Genomic DNA, 21,526 nt, shown 5'->3' on the forward strand with positions numbered 1-21,526 from the left:
CTTTAAAAAAAATTAGAAAATTAAACAAATTGAATCAAAAAACTGTGCAAAAAATGCACAAGAATTTCAACATGAATATGCACAACATGATGTACTGGTGCTGCAACATTTTATCAATCGCAGGTCATGAAAGAATGAAAATTATGCAAACGATGTGCAATTCTGAGTTAAAAAAAAATAATAAGAAAAATGTCTTTAAGGATAAAAATTTATAATAATAAGGAATCTAAAATGAAAAATGAAGGAAAAATACTGATGGTTTAAAAACTTTAAAAAATAAAAAAGAAAGCAAAACAAAACAAAAAATGAAAATTCTAGAAAAGTTTATCATTTTTTCTTTGGAAGTTTAGCAGTTAAGGGATATTTAAATGTATATATTACATAAAAATTATTACATAAACATGAAAAGATGAAAGAAAAAAAAAATGAATGAATTAATACCTTAATAAAGAAAAATCTATATATAATAAACACAATGATGAATGATGGATACATAATTTGACATTACAAAAATGAAAATATAAAGAAATCCCAAAATGCCGTAATTGGATAAATTAATTATACGCTTTCGTCAGTGAAAAAAATCTGCTTTGTGAAATTTCCTCACCCTGCATTTTGTAATAAGAATTGGATGATTCTCAGAAAAATCTAAAATTCCAGAACACTTTTTTTATGAAATGGGAGACACAAAATTATGTAGTTAAACATCCATAGACAGACATGACATTGAGAATAAATATAGTAAACGATTTGAATATGGGAAATGGAAGTGACATCCAATTAAATGTTGAATTATTTCATTTGACACACACATACAAACACATTTACATAGAATTTCGAAGAACATTGAGTCATTTTTAACGGTTTTTTAATTTTTGAAAATTATTTTAGAACCATACAATTCCACTTGTAAAAGATTGAATTTGTGAGGTTTTAGACGTTTTTCATTTAGAATTTTATAAATTCTTCTGCCACAAATTGCTGTTGTAAGGTTTTAGAAAATTCAAAAAATTAATTTCCGTTAAAAAAGTTCAAATGTCTTCATGCTGATGAAATATAAAATGAGAATAAAATCAATGTAGTCAAAAGCATTCAAGGTGAAATTGTGAAACATCGCGTATGAAAAAAAGGGGAAATTGCTAATTTCAGTTGATATGAATAATCAATTTAGGTTGAAATTGCTCAACATCCATACACAATTGATGATGATGGCTTGATTTCCACAAAAATTCATCATAAATATCAATTTGAAAAAATAGGAATATTTTTCCAGTTATGTGTGCACATGCGAGCTAGTAATGAATTTAAAAAAAAATTTAAAAACATTGGCAAAATAATATAAAAATAATAAAAAAAAATCGTAGAAACTTTTTAGTGAGAGGAGTACATGATGAGGTATATAATGATTCATTGCATTTATGTCGTCGTCGTCGGAAGGAAAAAAATCAGAATTAACACAAAATATACATAAAATATATTTATAATAATGCTTTTTTACTATATTTATAAAAATAAATTCAAAACGAAAACCAAAAAAAAAAAAATCATAAAAGAAAAAAGGAAAAACTTTAAAGAACCTTCTATGCGAATGGATGCAGCTATCTTGATATGATTTTTTTCTAAATTAATTTAATGACTTGTCACTTTGTCATTTTATTATCTTATCAACATCAAATAAAAGTATATAAATGATAAAGTTCAAATTCGCGGGCAATAAGCCACGCATAGATATCAAACCATCATGAATAGAATGATCCTTCATCCATCCATCGTGTAATAAAAGTGACGACTCATTGGAATTAATTTATAAATCTCATATCGAAATTGCTAGCATTTTGGTAATAAGAAAAAAAAACCAGTAAGCTATCCATCAGTGAATAAAAAAAAATATTGATGAAATAATGATTAAATTTAATACATAAGAATATGTAAATTGTTTTCTGTGTTTAAAATAATTATAAAAAAAAAAACTAATAATATGACAGAAATGAAGAAAAATCACACATGAAATCTTATTTTTAAATCATTAATTTTTCAAAACAAAGAAATCTACCACAAAAAAAAAATTATTATAGAAACATCAAGAAATTCCTAGACATTTAAAAAAATAAATACAAATCAAATGAATGATGATTTAAAAATTTGATTTGAAAAATGAATAAAAATAAAGAAAACAAAAGATTAATAGTCTTTTATTTATCGTCGACGGGATCTTTTTTCTCCTTTTCAGCTCATTTTCACAATCTATCGACTTTCGTGTTCTTTAATTGATTTTTCAGGAAAATTATTTTCTTCTTATCGACTTCGATTTCTTTTCATTTTCAGATGCTTTAAGTTGATGTTTACTTATTTCTGAATTTTGATGTTGTAATTTAAACAGATTTTCATTGTCAAATTTAGCATTTTAAACGGATAACTCAATCAAGTGTTTAGAAATTTGACAAAAATTAAAAGAAATTTCAGGAACAAGATTTGTTAATGTTATCACAAAATGGAATTTGTCGGTCTAGGGACCATACAGGACAATTCAAAGTATTTACTGCTAAAAAAGTCTAATTAAACAATTTTAACATGAAAGAAACTTGAGACTTCAGAGAATAACACAAATTTTGAGAATTTAAAAGAGTTTTCTATTGGCGGGATCTTCATCTGCATTTACCTAAGTATAGACAACAAGAAAAGGAATCAACTGGAATCACCATTAAACATTGAAATCTCATCGATTGGACACAAAAAGTAGAAAATTGAGAGAATTTAATTTGAAATTTTCAATTAAAACCGTACAATTTCTAATTTAAACGAAAAACATTTATAAGGTTTTAAGGAAATTTAAACTGAAACTTTCCGTTAATTTATGCTGACTTATTTCGCTGGCACTTTAGATCAATTGTATGACGTCTGAACCTGGTTTTCTCGGTCCTTCCCCCCTACCATGCTAATTTCAACGCTATTAAGACATTTAATATTAAAACAAGTTCAAGAACTAACTCATGCTATTTATATATTGACCATCAAATTAAACGTCCAATGTTGCAATTATTCACTGCCACATCCTTTCCACCAAGTCAATATTTGACCATTCATAAATTAATCTAAATTGAAAAACCTTGAAGAACTTCGCAAATAAAGCATTAAGCATGAGAAAATTGAGATTTCCTTGTTAATCTAAATAGCCTATCAAAGTGATTTATAACTCGCAATTTTCCAGCAAGGACACACTTATTAAGGAGTATTGCCTATAAAATGCTTCAATTTTCAATATGTTTATCATGCGGAAGCAAGTCGTTGAATTTTCAGGATAGGAAGGAACCAAGCAATTGATTTGAAATTTTATCTTAAGTTTTTAAGTTTCTATACGCACATAAATGATATTCAGCCTTATCATACTCAAAGATTAAAATTCAATTTCACGTGCTTCCATATTCTTAGATATCTTATCGCCAAAACTTATTTTGTTGCAGTCTTCGAGGAACTTTTGAAGAGAAATGTTGCTAAAAATACTGATTGGATTAAGTTTGGCTGTGCTTTGTAAGTCACAGCTGATTGTGGATACTCAATATGGACCAATTAGAGGTGCACATCTGATGTCAGGATTAGGTAGACCTTACTTTAGTTTTCAAAGGATTCCGTACATGAAACCACCTGTAAGTACATCCAGACTTTTGAGTGACTCACTGGAAGTGGATATTCACTAATATAATTCAGGTAGGAAAGCTTAGATTTCGTGATGCAGAGATCCCTAACAATTGGACAGAGCCTTTAGACTGTACACAGCAAGGACCGCGGTTCCCTCAAATTGATTTCACATTTGAGCCTCCAAATGCTCCATTTTCTGGTGACTTAGACTCAATGCATATTAATGTCTACACGAATAATTTGAATCCAACGCAAAAGTATCCTGTAATGGGTAAGTGAGTATAGCCTTGGAATTGTTGTGAATATAAGAGGAAGCTATTGTTATTCTCATGTGCCTTTCACACAAAAGTCATTCACAAAAGGTCTAAGTCTAAACAGTATCAATCTAGTACTTAGAATCAAATCTAATCTCTCTTTGCAGTTTTTATCCACGGTGGAGGATTCAGGTAATTGTTTAATGGAATTGAAAAGAAATTGATAAGATAAATTTCATTCAATTAATAGGACTGGATCAGGCCTGACTGATGTATATGGTGATATAATTGATATAATACTATTAACGATAAGATAACAATTGATTTGTTGTGACTAGGTCCCGATTATTTTATGGAAAAAAATGTGATTTTGGTGACATTCAATTATCGACTTTATGCCTTTGGATTCTTGAGTTTGGACGATCCGGAACTTAATATTCCAGGAAATGCAGGCCTTAAGGATCAAGTGCTTGCATTGAAATGGATAAAACAGAATATTGAGAATTTTGGTGGCGATTCCAATAACATTACAATTTTCGGTCAAAGTAGCGGCGGTGGATGTTCTCACTATCATATCCTGTCACCATCATCAAAGGATCTATTCCAAAGATCAATTATCATGTCTGGTGCTGCTTTTAATCCTATGTACGCAGCAATTCCAAGACGAAATTGGGCATATCGTCTAGCCAAGCACATCAATGACTCAATTTCTGAGAATGAAAAGGAAATTCTTGAATTCTTAGAAGAAGCTGAGCCAAGCGACATTTTTAATGCTGTCAATGAAATTATGACCCCATATGTAAGTTCAATGTCAAGTATACTGTATTGATTTTTAAATAATGCCTTTTTATAGGAACGAAACGTGGAATTACTTTTGAATGCTTTTGGTCCGGTTATTGGTATGTAGCTTCGTGACGTCACAAGTGACACAATCCATAACCACTTAAATAAATTTATTCCACTTAAACAGAACCGTACGATAATGGAAATGCCTTCATGCTTAGTCATCCTGAAATATTGGCTCAAAATAGCTGGGGAAATGACATTGACATTATGATTGGTGGCACTTCCTTTGAAAATGGTCAGCTTGTTAATCTCTTCTTACAAATGCCATTTATGATCGAAGCTACCTCAAATTTTACAAGCTATGTTCCTTATCATTTGGATTTGTCAATAAATGAACGTCAAAATTATGGCGATAGACTTAAGGAAGTGTATTATGGATTGATGGGCCCGTCACCGACCAATTTCGATCCAACGATTATTGTAAACAGCATATAGCCTTTTAAATTTTATGATTCTAATATTAATTTATTTGAAACAGCTTACCAATGACTTTGCATTTTGGCATGTCATCGATCGAGTAGTTCAACAAAGAATCAATTCAGGTGGAAATGGACGAAACTTTGTTTACCGCTTTGATATGGATGATGCAAATAACTGCTTCCGTGCTAGACAGAGAGTAGATCCTAGATGGCATGGACATCTTCGGGCGATACATATGGATGATCTCTGTTACTTGTTTAGACCTAGTTTTGTGGATACTTCCTTGTTAGGAAATCATTCGCTGCTTCTTATCGATCATATGGTTCGTATAGCAACTCCACTATATTTCATACGATAATCCTTTAAAACCATTTCCAGACATCAATTTTCTCAAGTTTTGCATCAACTGGAAATCCACAGGAGTATGCTTGGAATGCATCGACTAGTCTGCAATCATCCCTTTATGGATACAACATTCGTGAGAATTTTTTGCTGTCAACTTACAATGTACTACCTGAAATGTCTAGAATGAAAGTTTGGAGGGATATGTACAGTAACAGCTCTTACATCATTTCAGTTAATATAATTTTAATCTTAATTTCAATAGTTATTTCAATTTTTAATTAAATAGTTTTGTAATAAAGCGTAACGGTTTTTGTAAATTTGAATTTTTGAAAATCGTATAATTAACGAATATTTTGAAAACAATTTTTAGACGAAAAGTTTTATACGAAAAAATGTAAACAAAAGAAATCAGTGCTAAATTGCTCTAAAATAAAAATCGTGAAAATATAATTAATAATGGAAGAATCTGAATCAAATGACAGCTCGTCTGAAGAAATGCAGCTCCGGATTGCCGAGAGTCCCAAAAAGAAGCGTAAAAGAAAGGCTAGGCAGCAAATGTCTTTAGATTTTGATAAATTAGATAAAACAATTGAAGATACCATTGCAAAATGTAAAAATTTAACCAGCGAATCAGCTAAAAAAGTACTTTTCAAGCTAGTAAAGAATGATCATGTGTTGGCATTATCGTTGCTAAAAGCAGAAGAAGAAAATGAACGAGAAAAAGAAAACTTTTCGAACGAAAGTTCCAGTGAAGACGATAAAAAGTCAGAAAATGAACCTGAATTAACTCCAAAGTTAACTAGATCAAAAGCTAAAGAGTTAAATAAACAACTTCCGATTCCTGGATCTTTAAATACGATTGAACCAAACGAAGAAGTCATTAAATTAATTAAAGAAGACCTGAAGTCTGACGAATCTGAAGAAGATGATGAATATCGGCCTGAATCTGACGGGGAAATAACAAATACAACATTCTCGGACATCGATTCACAGCCGAGCACTCCAGGAAGTGCTTTAGTTAATAACGATGATAGTCCATCGAAAAACAGCGAATTTAAAGTTCCGAAAGTGCCTTTATCTGCTGTAAGTATTGATGATTTGTTTAATTAATTCCTTTAACTTACCAATAATGTCATTAAAAACAGGAGGAGCAAGAAAACATTGCAAGGAGAACCAGATCAAAGTTATGTCTTCAAACTACATCCATTGAAACAATTGAACAGACTTTTGTTCCACCAGACATTGATTTAGACATGTATGACTTTGAGATGTACGAAAATGAAGATGATTGCGAATGGAAGGAATTTTTAAATGAATTTATGTTGCCACTTCCAAAACAGTCAGAAGAAGTTGATGATGATGCTGATCCTGAATATGTTGCGACTGAGGCTGTTCCTGACGATAAGGAAGAAAAAAAACTAGGACGTGTGTCAAAAAAGGAATTAAATCAATTAATTTCGGAACTGATAGAGGATTCATGTAATGCGACAGTGGACTCAATTGAAAGTTTATTGCCAAAGAAAACTTATGATCAACCGTCAACATCCAAAAATAGTAGAAAACTGTCAAAAACTCCATTAAAAAGATGTCAATCTTCAAAAGTAAGCACTAAAGCAGAAATAATTAATGATCTCAATACTCCACCACATATAGAAGACCCAGTTGAAAGTAAATCCATAGACAATGTTCAAAATACTCCAATTCAAGTCTCAAAAAATCAATACTATTATTCACCAACAAATGTGAATATGCAGACACCCCAAAGACCTCCACCGACTGGTTTTGTTACTCCAACATCAAGTCAGTCACCAATTTTACCATTATCAGCAAAACTGCCTTACAGCTTTGCTCCTCAAAGTTCAATACAATCAACTCCTGTAGCTGCTGCTTTGATTCAACCACAAACTGGACCTGTGATTCCACCACCTGTAATTGCACCTATCCAGCAGCCAATTGTACCAATTCAGCAAACGCCACCGATAGCTTTAATTGACTGTAGTCCGATGAAGCCCTTACCATCAATATTGGTAGTAAATCAGAATCAATTGGAAGTAAGACCATTAGCAGATTCAAGTGGAGGCTTTAATTCAAGTAGCATTATAAGTCAAGGATTTTATTATAATGGAATCTATACTTTACCTCAATTTCAATCAGTTGTTGTGCAAGTTCCAACAATCGACATATTACAAAATGGATTAAATCTGTCGACAAGCTTCAATAGCTCATTTAATATTAGTTTCGATGATTCTAAAAACAACATTGAGGCTGATAATCTGACTGATGATGTGAAAAATAAGATGAAACGAGAAAGTAGACTAAATGTCTTTGAATGCTTGAAAGCAGAGGAACCAAAGGAAATCTCAATAGATCCAAACCTAAAAGGATTTACGACTGACCAAAGAATAATTTTTGAGCAGCAATTTCGCATGCATGCACAACTATTAAGTCAAAATTATCTTCAAGTTTATGCACATCCAAATTGGTGGAATTCAGCTGAACCATTGAAAGGGAATCTCATAGAATTAAAGAAAGTGTGTCCAAAAAGTATTGAGAATCATATAGAAAATTGTTTGAAGTTATGTCAAGACTGGGAGGATGAACTGGCTGAGAATAATGAGAGAAATAAGAAATACATGAAATTTCTGCATGAAGAAATTGAACTGGATGAAAAATGCTTTCAGGAAAAGAAGCATTTTAAAGGAATTATCCATAATCGACTATTTGAAATTATGCTTAGAAGTAAGGCTATAATTTATCCAACATTATTACCAAAGACTCCATTCCGTGCTGTGAAATTTACAAAAGTTCCTCCAATTCCGTCGGAACTATCTATGATAGCATTAGGCATCGAGCATGCATATGAGAAAATTTATAAGGAACTAAATTCCTTAAATCCAAGAAGACTGAGAGAACCGAAAATCATGAGTATTGTAAATACAATTTTAAGAATGTTTGGAAGCTTTAGATCTGAAAATGGACTACTTAAAATAATTGAAAAATACAAGCAGCATCAATTGATGAATCCAATTAAATATTATTACATTCATAAAAGAGCTCCAGCTGTTAATCACAAAATTGAAGATGTAGATATCGAGAATATTCGTCCGCCGTTAGAATTGAGACGTGGAGCATTGCCAAAAATTTGGGAAGACTATAAATTTTCAGTTTATAAGGTGAGTTTAAATGTTTGAATTTTTTAAAAATATAACGGTCATAAATAATTTGAAAAATTTGGTGAAAACCATACAAATGCTTTAAACATTTGTACGGTTTCAGACAAATGAATTTCAAAAACTTTAAAATCCGTTAAGAAGAAAACATCAACAACTTAAAGTTTCACAAATTCCTTTATGACCTACCCTTTGTCACATGTATTTTCATTTCTGACTCACTTTCCCTTTGTTCTTGTTTACATCTATTTTTGTATAAATCGAAAACTTTTTTTTTTCACGTAAATAATTCTGCAAATTTAATTTTTCTTTCCTCAAACAGTTGGTTTTTACATCTAATAATAATGAAGAAAGTAGTCATGTTGAAGTGAATACATCAGAAGTACAAAATATTGACAAAATCAATTCAACACATCAAGAAGTAACTGAAAATTTATTAACACCACAAAAAGTAATTTTAAATGATTCTATCCAACTGGAAATAACTGATGATATAGAGCCTAAAATTAATATAACTATATTACCGCAAGAGGATAACAAATTAGAAGAGGAAGTGAAAAAAATAAATTTATTGGAAAACACTCAAAAGCGGAGTCCATCATTAAAAAGCTGGCAAAAAACGAACGAACAGAAGCAACAAAACTTAACGTCTATATTAAAGAAAGTCACAAACAACATTGAAAAGAGTCCAACTAAAAAGAAGTCTGTAAACTTTTTACTACCAAAAGACCAACCTAATGAAATTAAATCCATAAAATTCAGTGATAAAATTAAGGCGTCATTTAGTGCAAAGAAAAAATTTCATCACATTATTAAGGAATTCTTCTCGAAATATTCATCACATGTAACCAAAACAACACAAAAAAATGAATTTCATCCGTTAATACGTAAACTATTCATCCGAACGAGATCGTTTGATATTTATTGGCAAATTGTAAGCTGTAACATTATGCTATCAAAAAAGAATAATAATAACAAAACTGAAAATGGAACTACCTCATCTGAAAATAATTCAAAAACCAAGAAGCAAATTAGCAGTGAAGAATATTCCAAAAAGATTAATCGTAAATTGGCAGATAATCGTGCGTTAATTATGCAAAATGCTAAGGATTATGATACAGTTGAAAAAGATTGCTCATATGCTTACAATTATTTACAAAAAGTACGAAAAACATTGCTTGAGAACGGCGATGATGAGTTATATAGTCAATTTATGAAAATGTTAACAGCATTTAATCCTGAAACGGAATCAGTACCTGAATTATACTATGTAAGTCACACAATATCCATGCCTTTAACCGTCAAATTCTCATTACATATTCTTAATTATTTCAGAAAATGGAAACTTTATTGATGCCCAACTACTCAGATTTACTCGATTTATTTTTAACATTTCTACTACCTGAACATGCAGCAGAGATTGGAAAATTCTGTGAACATTTCATGCTGACAAATATGACAGATTTGGTCGAGAAACTCAATCTTTTCTTTCAAAAGCAACCACATCTCAAGAAAGTTTATGCCTGTATTAATGAGCTGTCAAATGAGCAGGATCTCACTTTGGAGCGCCTAAAATCAAAAATATTGCCACTTTTAAAAGGAAATCAAGTGTTGATTGATTGGTTCATGGAACTATTTGATCATCCAACGGAAAGTGGATTAGATGAGTATGAGACATTACATCTTAAGAAGTCACTTAATGATAGTGAAGTGACTGACGATGGCTATGAGGAAATACAATCACAAGACTTGATAGAAAATGAAAATTGTACTTTTTCATCATGTGGCGTTAAGTACATTAATGGAAAGATTATGTATCGATGTAAAGCATTACTTCCGGCTAAAATTTCATTCCTAGCTAATGACATGATTATGGATGAAAAGAACAATTATGATGACTTATCATCATCATTTTGTGTACACGAGATAAGAAAGCACATTCAATATAATGATAGTAAGAAGCCTTGTAATGATCAAGATGAGAAGGCAAAAAAGAAGAAAATTAGTAAAAAGAAGTTTAAAGTCTGTGAAACACAAATATTACATGCTCACGCAATTAGACTTAATCAAATTCATGCACAAAATGGCGAAAAATTGTCAGACGTAATGAATGTATTAGAATCAAGCTGTAAAAATGGAAGTAATGAATCTCCAAGAAAGCAGTTATGCAAAAGTGCTAAAAGAAATGGAAATTCTCCTAAAAAGATCCTCAAATCTCCATCATCATCGTCATCTGATGTCTCAATGAGCTTTTCATCACCGTCGCCGTCAAAAACACTCCAAATTAGTAGAAAACTTAAGGCATTCACTACTGACAGCGAGGATGAGCAAAATGTAAAGAAGGTGAAAATTATGGACTCATCTAGTGACAGCGAGAAGCTTCATTCATCCAATGGAATGGATGAGGACGAGATTATGACACCGACATCATCAAAGTCACTGGAAGAAGACAGCAAAAAGTCTTCGGATGTTGAAATGTTGGCATGGACGAGAGAGGAAGACAAACTGATTCTTGAGGAAATTAAGAATGGATTTTCAAATGCTGATGATTTAATTAAAATTTTATGTGAGAAGCTGGATAGCCGCAGTGATTTTCAGATACGTGAACGCTTTGAATTTTTATTGAATTTTGTAACTAATTTAACAAGTAGTTAAGTCGCAAAGAAGTATTAATTCTGTTACACATTATGATATTTAGCAATTTATTTATATTCTAAAGGTAATAAAACTTTGATTTATTGAAATTTAGGCGTTTCTAAAGCTTTTTAAAATTCAGATTTCTAACGGATTTTCAGAATTTAAATTTGTAACGGCTTTTCAAAATTCAAATTCAGTCAGTTTGACATAACCTTGTTTGACAATTTACAAAATTTTCGATTAATTGATTTTGTACTATAATTAACCATGATAATCGTTCCATTAAACGTAAGTAACACTAAATAGCCATTATAAAGCAATTTATTATGAAGTTTAATCATTTTTCAATAGGTAAGATGCAATTTTTGTGCCAGAACATTTTGTTGCTTGAAATGTCGAGTAAAACACGAAAAGAATGTCCATCAGACGGAAATAAATGCCAAGATCCGAGAAGAATACTTGAAGAATATGTGCTTTATTTGTCGCGGTGAACAATTTCCAATAAAAGTGAATGAGATGCTTTCATCGGAATTAATTCAGCATATAAGCGAAGAACACTTTCCGTTGAAGTGCGACAAGTGTTCGAGTGTTTTTGACAATATCAATGACTTTCAATTGATTGGAAAGTGCTGTTCTGTAAAGTCTTTGGAAGACAGTCCTTTGCTGGAAGCTATAAGTGAAAATATGGGCGAATATGTTGATGGTGAAAAGCATAAACTTGAGAATTCAGATATAAAGCCTTTGACGCCTTTAAGCAAGATTAATTTACGTTGGAGACGCAAGAGTAAGGAGTTTCTTCACAAAAGCGATGACAGTCACATTAAAAATGAAGATCCAACTCCTCAAACTCAAATAAAACGCCAAACATCAACTCCATTGCAACATACATTTGATTCTCTTTCATCTATGCAATTTTCAAGCATTAATTGCGTTAGTTCCTCAAGCGAAACTGACATGTCGCCACCATTAATCCTACAAAAACCTCCATCAATTGTCATTTTGTCACCAAAAAGCAAGAAGAAAAGCAATTCGCCGCTAAGCAAGAGTCGTCCAAAGTTCTCGGTACAAAATACTCCATTGCGTCAAGTTATGACTAAAAGTATTCAACGAGCTATGGCTACTCATGGGCATTATAAGCATGTTCATTTACAGCAACGAAAAATGTCATTTGATTCATCATCAAGCAGCAATGAACCGACAATGAGTTTGATGAAATTACAAGGTGAATCTGAGGAACAAGATATTAGTGCACAGCCACTTGATTTACGAATATCTCCAGCAATACGACGCTATAAAGAAAATATTAATGAACATACGCGAGAAATTAAGTCTGAAAAAATAAGTCATGTAGAATATGAGGAAATTCAAGTAATTTTGAGACGAAGTGAAAGTGAATCTTCGTCATTGACAAGCTTCAAGTCATGCTATTCTGATAATGGAACTCCAAAAGGCTCATCAAACAACATTTTGAAGAAGACAATTTCATTTGAAAATCCTGGACATGTTGAAAAATCTCCTGGATATTTAGTTCCAACATCCTTTAATAATGACGATCATGATGATAGTGAAATCTTTTACACTCCGCGGTCAACGCCAATACGTCGCTTTAGATCGCTCGATTCAAATGACCTTAAACCTCTCAAGACAGCAAATCCTTCAAGCAACATTTGGAGTTTTGTGACATCAGTTATGGGAAGTTTAGTAACTGGTACAAAAAAGGAACCATCCTCTTCAGCAAGTCCTGAAAACAGTAAAAAGACGTGGGGATTTAACTTTGAAATGCCTCTAAAAGCTGCTGCTAATTATTTTACTAAGCATACTGAGTCATATGATAAAAGTGACTTAGAAATTGAAGACGAAGAGGAGGAGGAGGAGGAAGTTCAGTCACACAAACGTCCGCGAAATTTAGTTACAAGTCCGACTGAAGCTATTGAGAATGCAGCTTCCGTTAAGTCACCGATCAACAAGCGTCGGAAGATTCAAGGACGTAAGCCAATTGATAGGATGCGCCAAGTGTTTTAATTATTTTTTGTTTTTTATTTCTAATAGAAAAATCAATGCTCAGACATTTTTCAACTTATAATTAAATATGTACTTCATGGAGTGTAAATGAATATATTTTAATAAAACTTACTTATGGATAACTTAACTTAATGTAAGTCTGTTATTTATTGTCAGAAACGTAAAATGTCATCTGAGTTCAAAATGTTTGAAAACCCAAATTCAAAGAAATTTTAACGACTTTTACAAATTCAAAATGTTTTGTAATTTGTATGGTTTTCGGAAACATTTGTACAGTTTTCAAACATTTTTCCGTTAAAAAATCAAGTAGTCTTAATTTTAACTTAATTAAGCTCCTGTTTCAGTATGCATAGCATGAAATTTACAAATATATTCTCCGTAAATCTGTCGCTGCTGTAATCATATTACATTGTGGACATAGCTTTTTTGCACCTAATGTATGAAGCCAACATTTCTCACAATATACATGCCAGCACATAACAGATACAACTGGAATTTCAAAGTCAGGACTTAAACAAATGAGACATTTAGGTCGATTTCTTATGGCATTTTCATATTCTCGAATTTTGGCTTTTAAACTTTCAATTATTATTTGCTGATTTGAGGAATCAGTCAGAGATTCTAAACAATTTGGTGATTTTAAGTCTATATCCATTTTATCAATGAAACTTATTGGAGATGATGAAGTTGACACGCTATTTGCTACATTTTGGTTGTTTTCCTCTCGTTGTTCATTTGAAAAGGATGTTGATGGAATGTCTGATGCCACTAAGTCTCGAAGTCTTTCATCCTCTCTATTTAATAATATTATATCCTTTTCAGTATACTGGCTTGGTCCGTACGTTTGGTCATCTTCGTCTATATTGACAAGTTCATCCTCATTCTCATTAGATCTACTTATGCAAGTTCCAATACCAGATGCCGATAAGCTTCCTTCTATTAATGTTGTGGCACGAACTCGTGTTTGTCCACACCAATTGTATGTCTCTCCTACATCAATTTCATCACTGTCAGATTCATCCGAATTCGATCGATTGTCTTGCTTCCGTAGACATGAATCTACATGATTCTGTAAGTCTTCGTTGAGGATTATTTTGAAGCATATTGGACATGCTCTATCTTCTACTTTCCTTTTTCTATTTTTTAACTGTAAGATAAAGGTAGAAAATTTAGTTCCAGTTGACTGACTTAGCTGTGGATATGTAGTAAATTAACTTACTTTGGACGTTCGTCGTACTCGATTTTCCTTGATTTTTTGAAAAGTTCCCCAACAATTCTCGCCGTTGTCATTTTTACTGGAACATCCACTGACCTCTTCCTCTTTAGGAGCCTCTTTTTGTTTTGTGGATGTCGATGGACTAGCTTGTGGACTTGTGTTTTTGTTAATTATTTTCTTAATTTTCCCCAACTTTTCCAATTCATTTCGGTAATGTGATTCTAGCTCATTCTCTCTTATTGTTATGCCACAAATAGGACAAACTGGTGAATCAAATGTCGTTTTCTTCCTCAATCTCTTTTCCTCCACAAAATTGTCCATAGTTTAATTAAAAAACTTAAATTTTAATTTTGACAGATTTTTTTTGTTATTGTTTGTTGTTTGAAATACAAAAACTTTTCGACCGTTAAAATTGCACAAATAATTTGCATAAAATCTCAGATTGCATTGCTATTTACCTAGATTACTATTATTTAAACTATTATTAACTTTCCTAAATACTGAAAAACAATTAATACCTGATTAAATTGTGTATAAAATCAGGTAATTTTTTAACGGACAGTTACATTTCAAAAGTAAACCTTCTAGAATCCGGATTAAAAATTCGTTATTTCAAAGAAAAAAACCTTAAAAATAACAAAGTCAATTTAATTAAGATTTACGCATCATATCGTTTACAAGTGGACATAAATTGAAGCATTAATTATCACTTTACTGTAATATAAGTAAGTTAGTATCAATTTATATCGAGAAATAGTAGAAAAATTGAATTTTTCGTTTAACCTCCAAAATAATTTTCCAAACAGCTAAAAAAATAAATAAAATGGCAAAAGGCAGACCAAAAAGCAACAAGGAAGCTATAGCTGTTGAAAAGAAGGATGTAGCTGTTGATTCTGACGCACCACCTGCAAAAAAAGCACGCCAATCGAAAGTTATTTCACTTCCAATTCCAGAATTGCCAAAAAAGAGCGGCAATATCTTAAGTTGCGGTCAAAATGATGTCGGACAACTCGGATTCAATCCTGATGATGTTCCCGAAAAAGCTCGCCCTGCTCTCGTTGCTGATATTAAGGATATCGTTGATGTTCAAGCTGGTGGAATGCATAGTTTATGCCTCACAAAAAGTGGTGAAATTTGGTCATTCGGATGTAATGATGAAGGTGCATTAGGTCGTGATACATCAGAAGAAGGCTCAGAAATGAAGCCAGCTAAAATTGACCTACCAAAGAAAGCTGTACGCATCTCTTGTGGAGATTCACATTCAGCTTGTCTCTTGGAAGATGGAAGTATATTTGCCTGGGGATCTTTTCGCGATGCTCACGGTTCAATGGGTCTAACGACTGAAGGAAAGAAGCAGTTACCAATTCAAGTATTGCCAGAAATTAAGGGTGTTAATATTGCATCAGGAAGTGATCATTTTGTAGTTCTTGCCACAAATGGACATGTCTATACAATTGGTTGTGGTGAGCAAGGCCAATTAGGACGAGCATCAATCAGAACTTTATCAGGCGAATCACGTCGTGGAACAAAAACTTTATTGACACCTGGTATTATTACAAAGAAAGCTAAGAATGTCGTTGCAAATGAAATTTGGGCAACGCCATATTGTACATTCTTACGTGATGCATTCACAAATGATGTTTATGGATTCGGTCTCAATAATTACAATCAAATTTGTGTAAAGAAGGGAAAGAATGAATTTGAGCACTATCCAGTCCTAACAAAGATCCAAAATGTAAAACAAATTGCTGGCGGACAACATCACACAATTGTTCTCACAAATGATCATCAAGTCTTTTCAATTGGACGTAAAGAATATGGTCGATTAGGATTGGGTGAAGTAGCTGATGATGTAACTGAATTGTCAAAAATTGAGTCATTAAATGATAAGAAAATTATTTCAATTTCTTGTGGAGCTGAAAATAACTTCGGACTTTCAAGTGACGGAAAAGTATATGTTTGGGGAAGTGGCACAAATTCAGCTCTTGGTACAGGAGATGAAGATGATGTTGTAACACCGAAAATACTCGTTAGCGCACAAGTTAAGGAAAAGAATATTTTGACAATGAGCGGTGGTGGACAACATTCCTTATTCCTCGTTGAAGTTCCATCAACAGAAACAGAAGAAACAGCCAAGAAAGAACCAGTCAAAGCTACAAAAAATAACAAAAAGGAAACAGCAAAAAATAAGAAGGAAGACTCAAAGGAACCGGAAGATGAGACTCCAAAGGATACAAATGGACCGTCCGAGATGGAAGTTGTAGCTGAGAAATCACCAACTGATGTCAATGGAAATTCCGAAAAGGATAAAGACGAAAAGACTGAAACAGCCTCAAATGCTGATGAGAAGACAGCAAAACGTGGTCGTAAACGTAAAGCTTAAAAAAATAGAAAATAATCATTCTTTTTACTTAGCTTAATTCAAGTATACTTTTCAAAAACGATTCATAGTTTTTAGACATTAACCATTAAAAGTTAAGGAAACGAAACGAAAAAAAACGCATCATACATACTTTATAAATTTTTTTTAATAATTCTATTTTCTGCTATTTTTCTACATAAAAAAAAGTCATGCCTAAAAAAAATCCTTTACAAAGGATACACATTTACTTAAAATTACTAAATTCGTCAGTTTCATTAAACGTTTGTTTTGTTTATAACGAAGAAAAGCTAATTGGATGTAAATCAGAATTTGTTAAATTTGTTTGGAAGTGCCATAATTGAATGACACATAAGATAAGGTTTTGTTAGGTTCTTCGTTATTGCATTTAAAAAAAATTACTCACTATTATTATGATTTATATTTTCTTTTTTCATTACTTTGAAGATAGTTCAATTGGTTTGTTACATTTCCAAGAAGAAAAGAAACTATTATGTTTGAATAAAAATGTTTGTTTTTTGGCTTTTTCGAACTTGTTCTCTAGAATATTCTAATTTTTTGTTATGATTAACATTTTAAAAATTTCAGCTAAAGGCTTTAATTGGGGTTCTTTTTGGTTCTTTGGAGATGCTTGGAGCTAAAATTTCCTTAATTTCTATTTAATAAATGTTTAAAAATTATGAAAATGTCCGTTAAAAATTTGAAAATTTTCCGTTAGAAATTTGAATTTGTATGGTTCTAAAATTTGAAAATAACGACATTTTAAAACATTTGTATGGATTTCAGTGGTTGATGTGTGAAAATCAACAAAACCTTACAAATTCTTTGAAAACCATACAAATTCAAAATTTTCAAAAATACCGTTAATTTCCGTTAAGAGAGATTAGTGATCATTAGCTACTATGTTAACCAGTTTCGTTCGTTTCTACAAGATATGAGTGCTGCAATTGAAGCTATGGCAAATGTCTTTGAACACAGACCATGAAAACAGAGCTCGAAGTCTTCCTAATTTGTCTATACAACATGCTACTCGACTTCAAGCTCTGTATTGAAGCAAGGACCAGACATTGCAATTCTAAGGACTGAACACTCGTGAAAAAATTTCCTAACTTCACGTAATATTCAAACGTCCCCATTTAAATAGCCAGATCCAAATTCCAACACTTATAGATAAATAAATTTACTTTAAACAGCTGTTCCTCAGTAAATAGCCTCAACATTGTATTTGTTAGTCATATGTTGTTTTCTGATATGTGAATTCATGTTATATTTCTCCCCAAATTTTCGTCCACAATAGATACACGTGTGTTTCTTTTCTTTCGTATGTCTTGCACGAATATGCCGTTGCAGATGTGTCGAATTGAATGCCTTAAAATCACACAATTCATAATTGCAATGGTATTCTCGGATATTGTTGTGAATTTTAAGATGCTGCGTGTAGGAAAGTTTGTATAAAAATATTTTCCCACAGAAGCAATTGAACTTTTCGTCAGGCTGATTTTCATCATTTGGACTGACTATTTGATAATTTTGCTTCTCATGATCAGCTTTGTGGATTAGAAAATTATTAAAATTTTTAATTTCAATTTTACACTCGTCGCAATAAAATTTCCGTCGTTGCTTTTGGCCTTCAATGTCACCATCCTCGTCAGCACCAAAAACCCTCTGAAATACAGAATAATCATATTTGATTCCTTTTTCCTCAATTATTTTCTTAAAATCATCAGACAAGTCTTCAGTTTGATCAGTCTTTGACTCTTCAATATTGGCACATTCAGTAATTATTTCCAATTCAATTGGCTTGAATGAGAAGTCGACATTCTCTAGTTCCATTTTCTCAATCTCATTGAAATGCTCACTAGATTCATGTAATCCTATAAGCTCGTCTTTAATGCTATTTGCTTTTGTCTGCAATTCATCAAACATTTTAATCCTTTCTTGACATTCAGCACAGATTTTTGTCATGAAAAAGTTTTCATCAAACAAGCTGTGACTGAATATTGAACCTGAAATATATTGAAAGGTAATTATGCTGCATGATTTGTGTCTGAAAATTCTTACTAATTATTTCATAAATAGATTTTCCAGAAAAACTAGTAAAATTTGAATTCCCAGTGGATATAATCAGTTCCTTGCAGATGAAGCACTGCTCACGTCCACAATTAAGCACAGAAAATTCATTCATTTTGAATGAGAAAGAATAAAAATGTGAAACTAAATACTAAAAAAACTGAAATAATTGGAAATGGAAGGTATGTACTTGAATTGTATTATTTTCTTCTTCTTATTCCTTCTTCCTTTATCCCTACATATTTTCGCAACCCCTTTCATGTGCAAATTTTTAAATTCTGCGCAATTGTTAAACTATTTTTTTAGACATATTTATTGAAAATAACTTTTTTATAATCCCTAAAAATTAATTATCGCAACAAAATTTATTCTGTAATTTCCTTCACATTCTCACTATCGTTCTCGTACTCTTCCTTAACTTCATATTTATAATCAAATTGTCCCTCAATTTCTTCATGTTGGAATGATCGCTTCTTTTCATGGACATTTCGAACATGTGCAATGACGTTGTAGCTGTACAAGAATTTCTTTCCGCATATACCGCACTCATAGTCTCTGATTCCTGTATGCGATTTCATGTGTCTTCTAAGTTTGGCTTTTGTGTGCACTCGGAAACCGCAAACTGGAAATAAATTGGAAGGAATCATTAATTTATTGTCTTAATGAATATTAATTGAGTATCAAAACGACACAAAGGCTTGAATTAATTGACATTTGGAAGCTGTATGATTGATTTCAATTTTTATGTAAATAACGTCTCAAAAATATTTGAAATTTCCGTTACATCGTAAATTTGAATTCAAAACAATATAAATGTTTCAGAAACTTTTGTAAGGTTTTAACGAACATTAGAATTTTCAAATTTGAAAAATCCGTTAAATTGAATGTTTTCACTTACTTCCACATTCCTCATTTCTTACATCGCTATGAGATAACATGTGCATTTTGAGGACACTCTTTGTACCAAATGATGCTCCACAGATTGTGCACTACAATAATTAAGACAAAATAAGATCAATAAACCTTGAATTTCAAGCATAAATGCAGATTCTTACATTAAAATCTCGTCTGTTCATATGCACAATTTCTATATGCTTCTTGAGTTGCACTTTTTGTGTATATTTCTTCTCACACTGATCACATCCGTACAAGATTCTCTCTGCAAGGTGAGTACGTTTGTGGTTCCTTAAGCAGTTCATTGTCTTGAATCCTTTACCACATTGCTGGCAGATGACATTTCGCTGATCGGTGTGGATTTCTCGATGGAGTTTGAGTTTCGTCTTGTCTTTGAATATTTTGTCACAGATGTCGCATTGGAAGGCTCTAGTGTTGTTATCGAGATGTATCATTTTATATCCACCTTCTTCCATTTTGATGCTTTTGGTCTGTGGACTATAACTATATTCTGACTTAATTGGCCTGTATCGAATGGAATCAATTATATTCTCTTTGGTATCATCAACAACCACTTCCAGTTGATAATCTTCTTGTATAATATCCGATGGATCAATGATTTGTTCCTCATACTCTTCATGACTTGAGACAAGTTGCTGCTCATCACTCTCTGATTCGTAATAAATTTCATCATCCGGTTCATATTCAATTGGATCATCCTCGATACTCTCTTGCTTAATTTGCTTTTCCTCATTATCTGACATTTCTAAAAGCATAACTTTGTTCTCTATAAGTCCAACTATGTCCAACTGGATCTTTTCAGCCTTTGTAATGAATTCATCATACTCGTTAAATTTAACAAGACAATTTTGACAAATTCCAGTTCCATAGATGAGTTCTTCACCTAATTCTATTTCCGCAAATTGTTCTGTAAAGAAAATTCGATATTAATTATGGTGTGAATTACAGATTTTCGTGAAATTTCATACCAATTAGCTGATAAATTGGTTTTTCTGAGTAACTTGTTACTACTGTTAATTCCGATTTGAAATATCCCATTAGTTCATTGCATATAAAGCAATTATCTGAATAAACTAGCTTTTCCATGGCTAAAAACCTTTAAATTTTAAGATTTTCAATTAAAATTTCCACAATGTTTACAGTTTTAGCGCATTTTTTGGAAGAGAAAATGTGGGTGCTGTCGAATATTTTTTTGTCTGTCTGTCCATAACGAAAATCGCCTATTTTGAAAATTTAAACATGTTGCTATTATTAAGATGAATACTTGAAGTGTAAACATGTTGTTACAGTGACTAGTTGCATTTCTGTTAACAACATGTGCGTTGACCAACATGCGTTTTTGGCACAATCTTTTTACCTGTTGAAATCGTATAAAAGTCTGTTGAAAAAATCGTCTAAAATTCAGCAAAACAAAAACTTTTTTGGAAATTATTAATCTAAATAAAAGGAACTTTTCAATCTACCTACCTAAATCTCACGTTTTCATTCGCAATAGTTTATTTAAACTAAACAGATCATATTGTCAATTGAGTAAAACATCATTTCTTTCAAAAAGAATTGTATGCAAAAATAACGGTCAAAAGAAATTCAAAAGCAATTCAGCTGATATTTTATA

At 31.9% G+C, this 21,526-nt stretch overlaps 7 protein-coding genes across 8 annotated transcripts; 4 read left to right on the forward strand and 3 right to left on the reverse strand.

Moving 5' to 3' along the window:
- The first annotated feature begins 3,472 nt into the window (after positions 1-3,472).
- On the forward strand, positions 3,473-5,795 carry LOC139093176 (esterase B1-like). The gene is made up of 9 exons (XM_070643785.1): positions 3,473-3,644; positions 3,706-3,907; positions 4,058-4,082; positions 4,141-4,169; positions 4,229-4,689; positions 4,744-4,789; positions 4,861-5,156; positions 5,215-5,478; positions 5,535-5,795. The coding sequence occupies exons 1-9, from the start codon at positions 3,486-3,488 to the stop codon at positions 5,781-5,783; spliced, it is 1,731 nt and encodes a 576-aa protein (XP_070499886.1). The 5' UTR covers positions 3,473-3,485; the 3' UTR covers positions 5,784-5,795.
- An 81-nt stretch (positions 5,796-5,876) lies between these two features.
- Positions 5,877-11,419, forward strand: mute (muscle wasted). Its single transcript, XM_070643784.1, has 4 exons — positions 5,877-6,584; positions 6,647-8,674; positions 8,994-9,941; positions 10,007-11,419. Exons 1-4 carry the CDS (start codon positions 5,958-5,960, stop codon positions 11,324-11,326), a joined length of 4,923 nt encoding a protein of 1,640 aa, XP_070499885.1. The 5' UTR covers positions 5,877-5,957; the 3' UTR covers positions 11,327-11,419.
- Positions 11,420-11,514: 95 nt separating this feature from the next.
- Positions 11,515-13,457, forward strand: fs(1)Ya (female sterile (1) Young arrest). The gene is made up of 2 exons (XM_070643964.1): positions 11,515-11,596; positions 11,660-13,457. The coding sequence occupies exons 1-2, from the start codon at positions 11,576-11,578 to the stop codon at positions 13,328-13,330; spliced, it is 1,692 nt and encodes a 563-aa protein (XP_070500065.1). The 5' UTR covers positions 11,515-11,575; the 3' UTR covers positions 13,331-13,457.
- RNF220 (ring finger protein 220) lies at positions 13,379-14,927 on the reverse strand. Its single transcript, XM_070643965.1, has 2 exons — positions 14,550-14,927; positions 13,379-14,477 (listed from the first exon to the last, which is right to left on the reverse strand). Exons 1-2 carry the CDS (start codon positions 14,865-14,867, stop codon positions 13,692-13,694), a joined length of 1,104 nt encoding a protein of 367 aa, XP_070500066.1. The 5' UTR covers positions 14,868-14,927; the 3' UTR covers positions 13,379-13,691.
- Positions 14,928-15,138: 211 nt separating this feature from the next.
- Positions 15,139-17,380, forward strand: Rcc1 (Regulator of chromosome condensation 1). 2 transcript variants are annotated; one of them, XM_070643901.1, is made up of 2 exons: positions 15,139-15,271; positions 15,353-17,380. In XM_070643901.1, the coding sequence occupies exon 2, from the start codon at positions 15,370-15,372 to the stop codon at positions 16,927-16,929; it is 1,560 nt and encodes a 519-aa protein (XP_070500002.1). In that variant the 5' UTR covers positions 15,139-15,271; positions 15,353-15,369; the 3' UTR covers positions 16,930-17,380. The 2 variants fall into 2 exon arrangements, with proteins under 2 accessions (XP_070500002.1, XP_070500003.1); XM_070643902.1 differs by having other exon boundaries at positions 15,147-15,275.
- Positions 17,381-17,692: 312 nt separating this feature from the next.
- LOC139093278 (zinc finger protein 12-like) lies at positions 17,693-19,285 on the reverse strand. The gene is made up of 2 exons (XM_070643958.1): positions 18,988-19,285; positions 17,693-18,932 (listed from the first exon to the last, which is right to left on the reverse strand). Exons 1-2 carry the CDS (start codon positions 19,109-19,111, stop codon positions 18,127-18,129), a joined length of 930 nt encoding a protein of 309 aa, XP_070500059.1. The 5' UTR covers positions 19,112-19,285; the 3' UTR covers positions 17,693-18,126.
- Positions 19,286-19,291: 6 nt separating this feature from the next.
- Positions 19,292-21,062, reverse strand: LOC139093277 (zinc finger protein OZF-like). Its single transcript, XM_070643957.1, has 4 exons — positions 20,880-21,062; positions 20,052-20,818; positions 19,895-19,985; positions 19,292-19,618 (listed from the first exon to the last, which is right to left on the reverse strand). Exons 1-4 carry the CDS (start codon positions 20,995-20,997, stop codon positions 19,362-19,364), a joined length of 1,233 nt encoding a protein of 410 aa, XP_070500058.1. The 5' UTR covers positions 20,998-21,062; the 3' UTR covers positions 19,292-19,361.
- Between the last annotated feature and the right edge of the window lie 464 nt (positions 21,063-21,526).

Source organism: Chironomus tepperi, unplaced genomic scaffold, assembly GCF_022539635.2.
Source record: "Chironomus tepperi strain 1889 unplaced genomic scaffold, CSIRO-AGI_Ctep_v1 contig_335, whole genome shotgun sequence".
NCBI lineage: Eukaryota > Metazoa > Arthropoda > Insecta > Diptera > Chironomidae > Chironomus > Chironomus tepperi.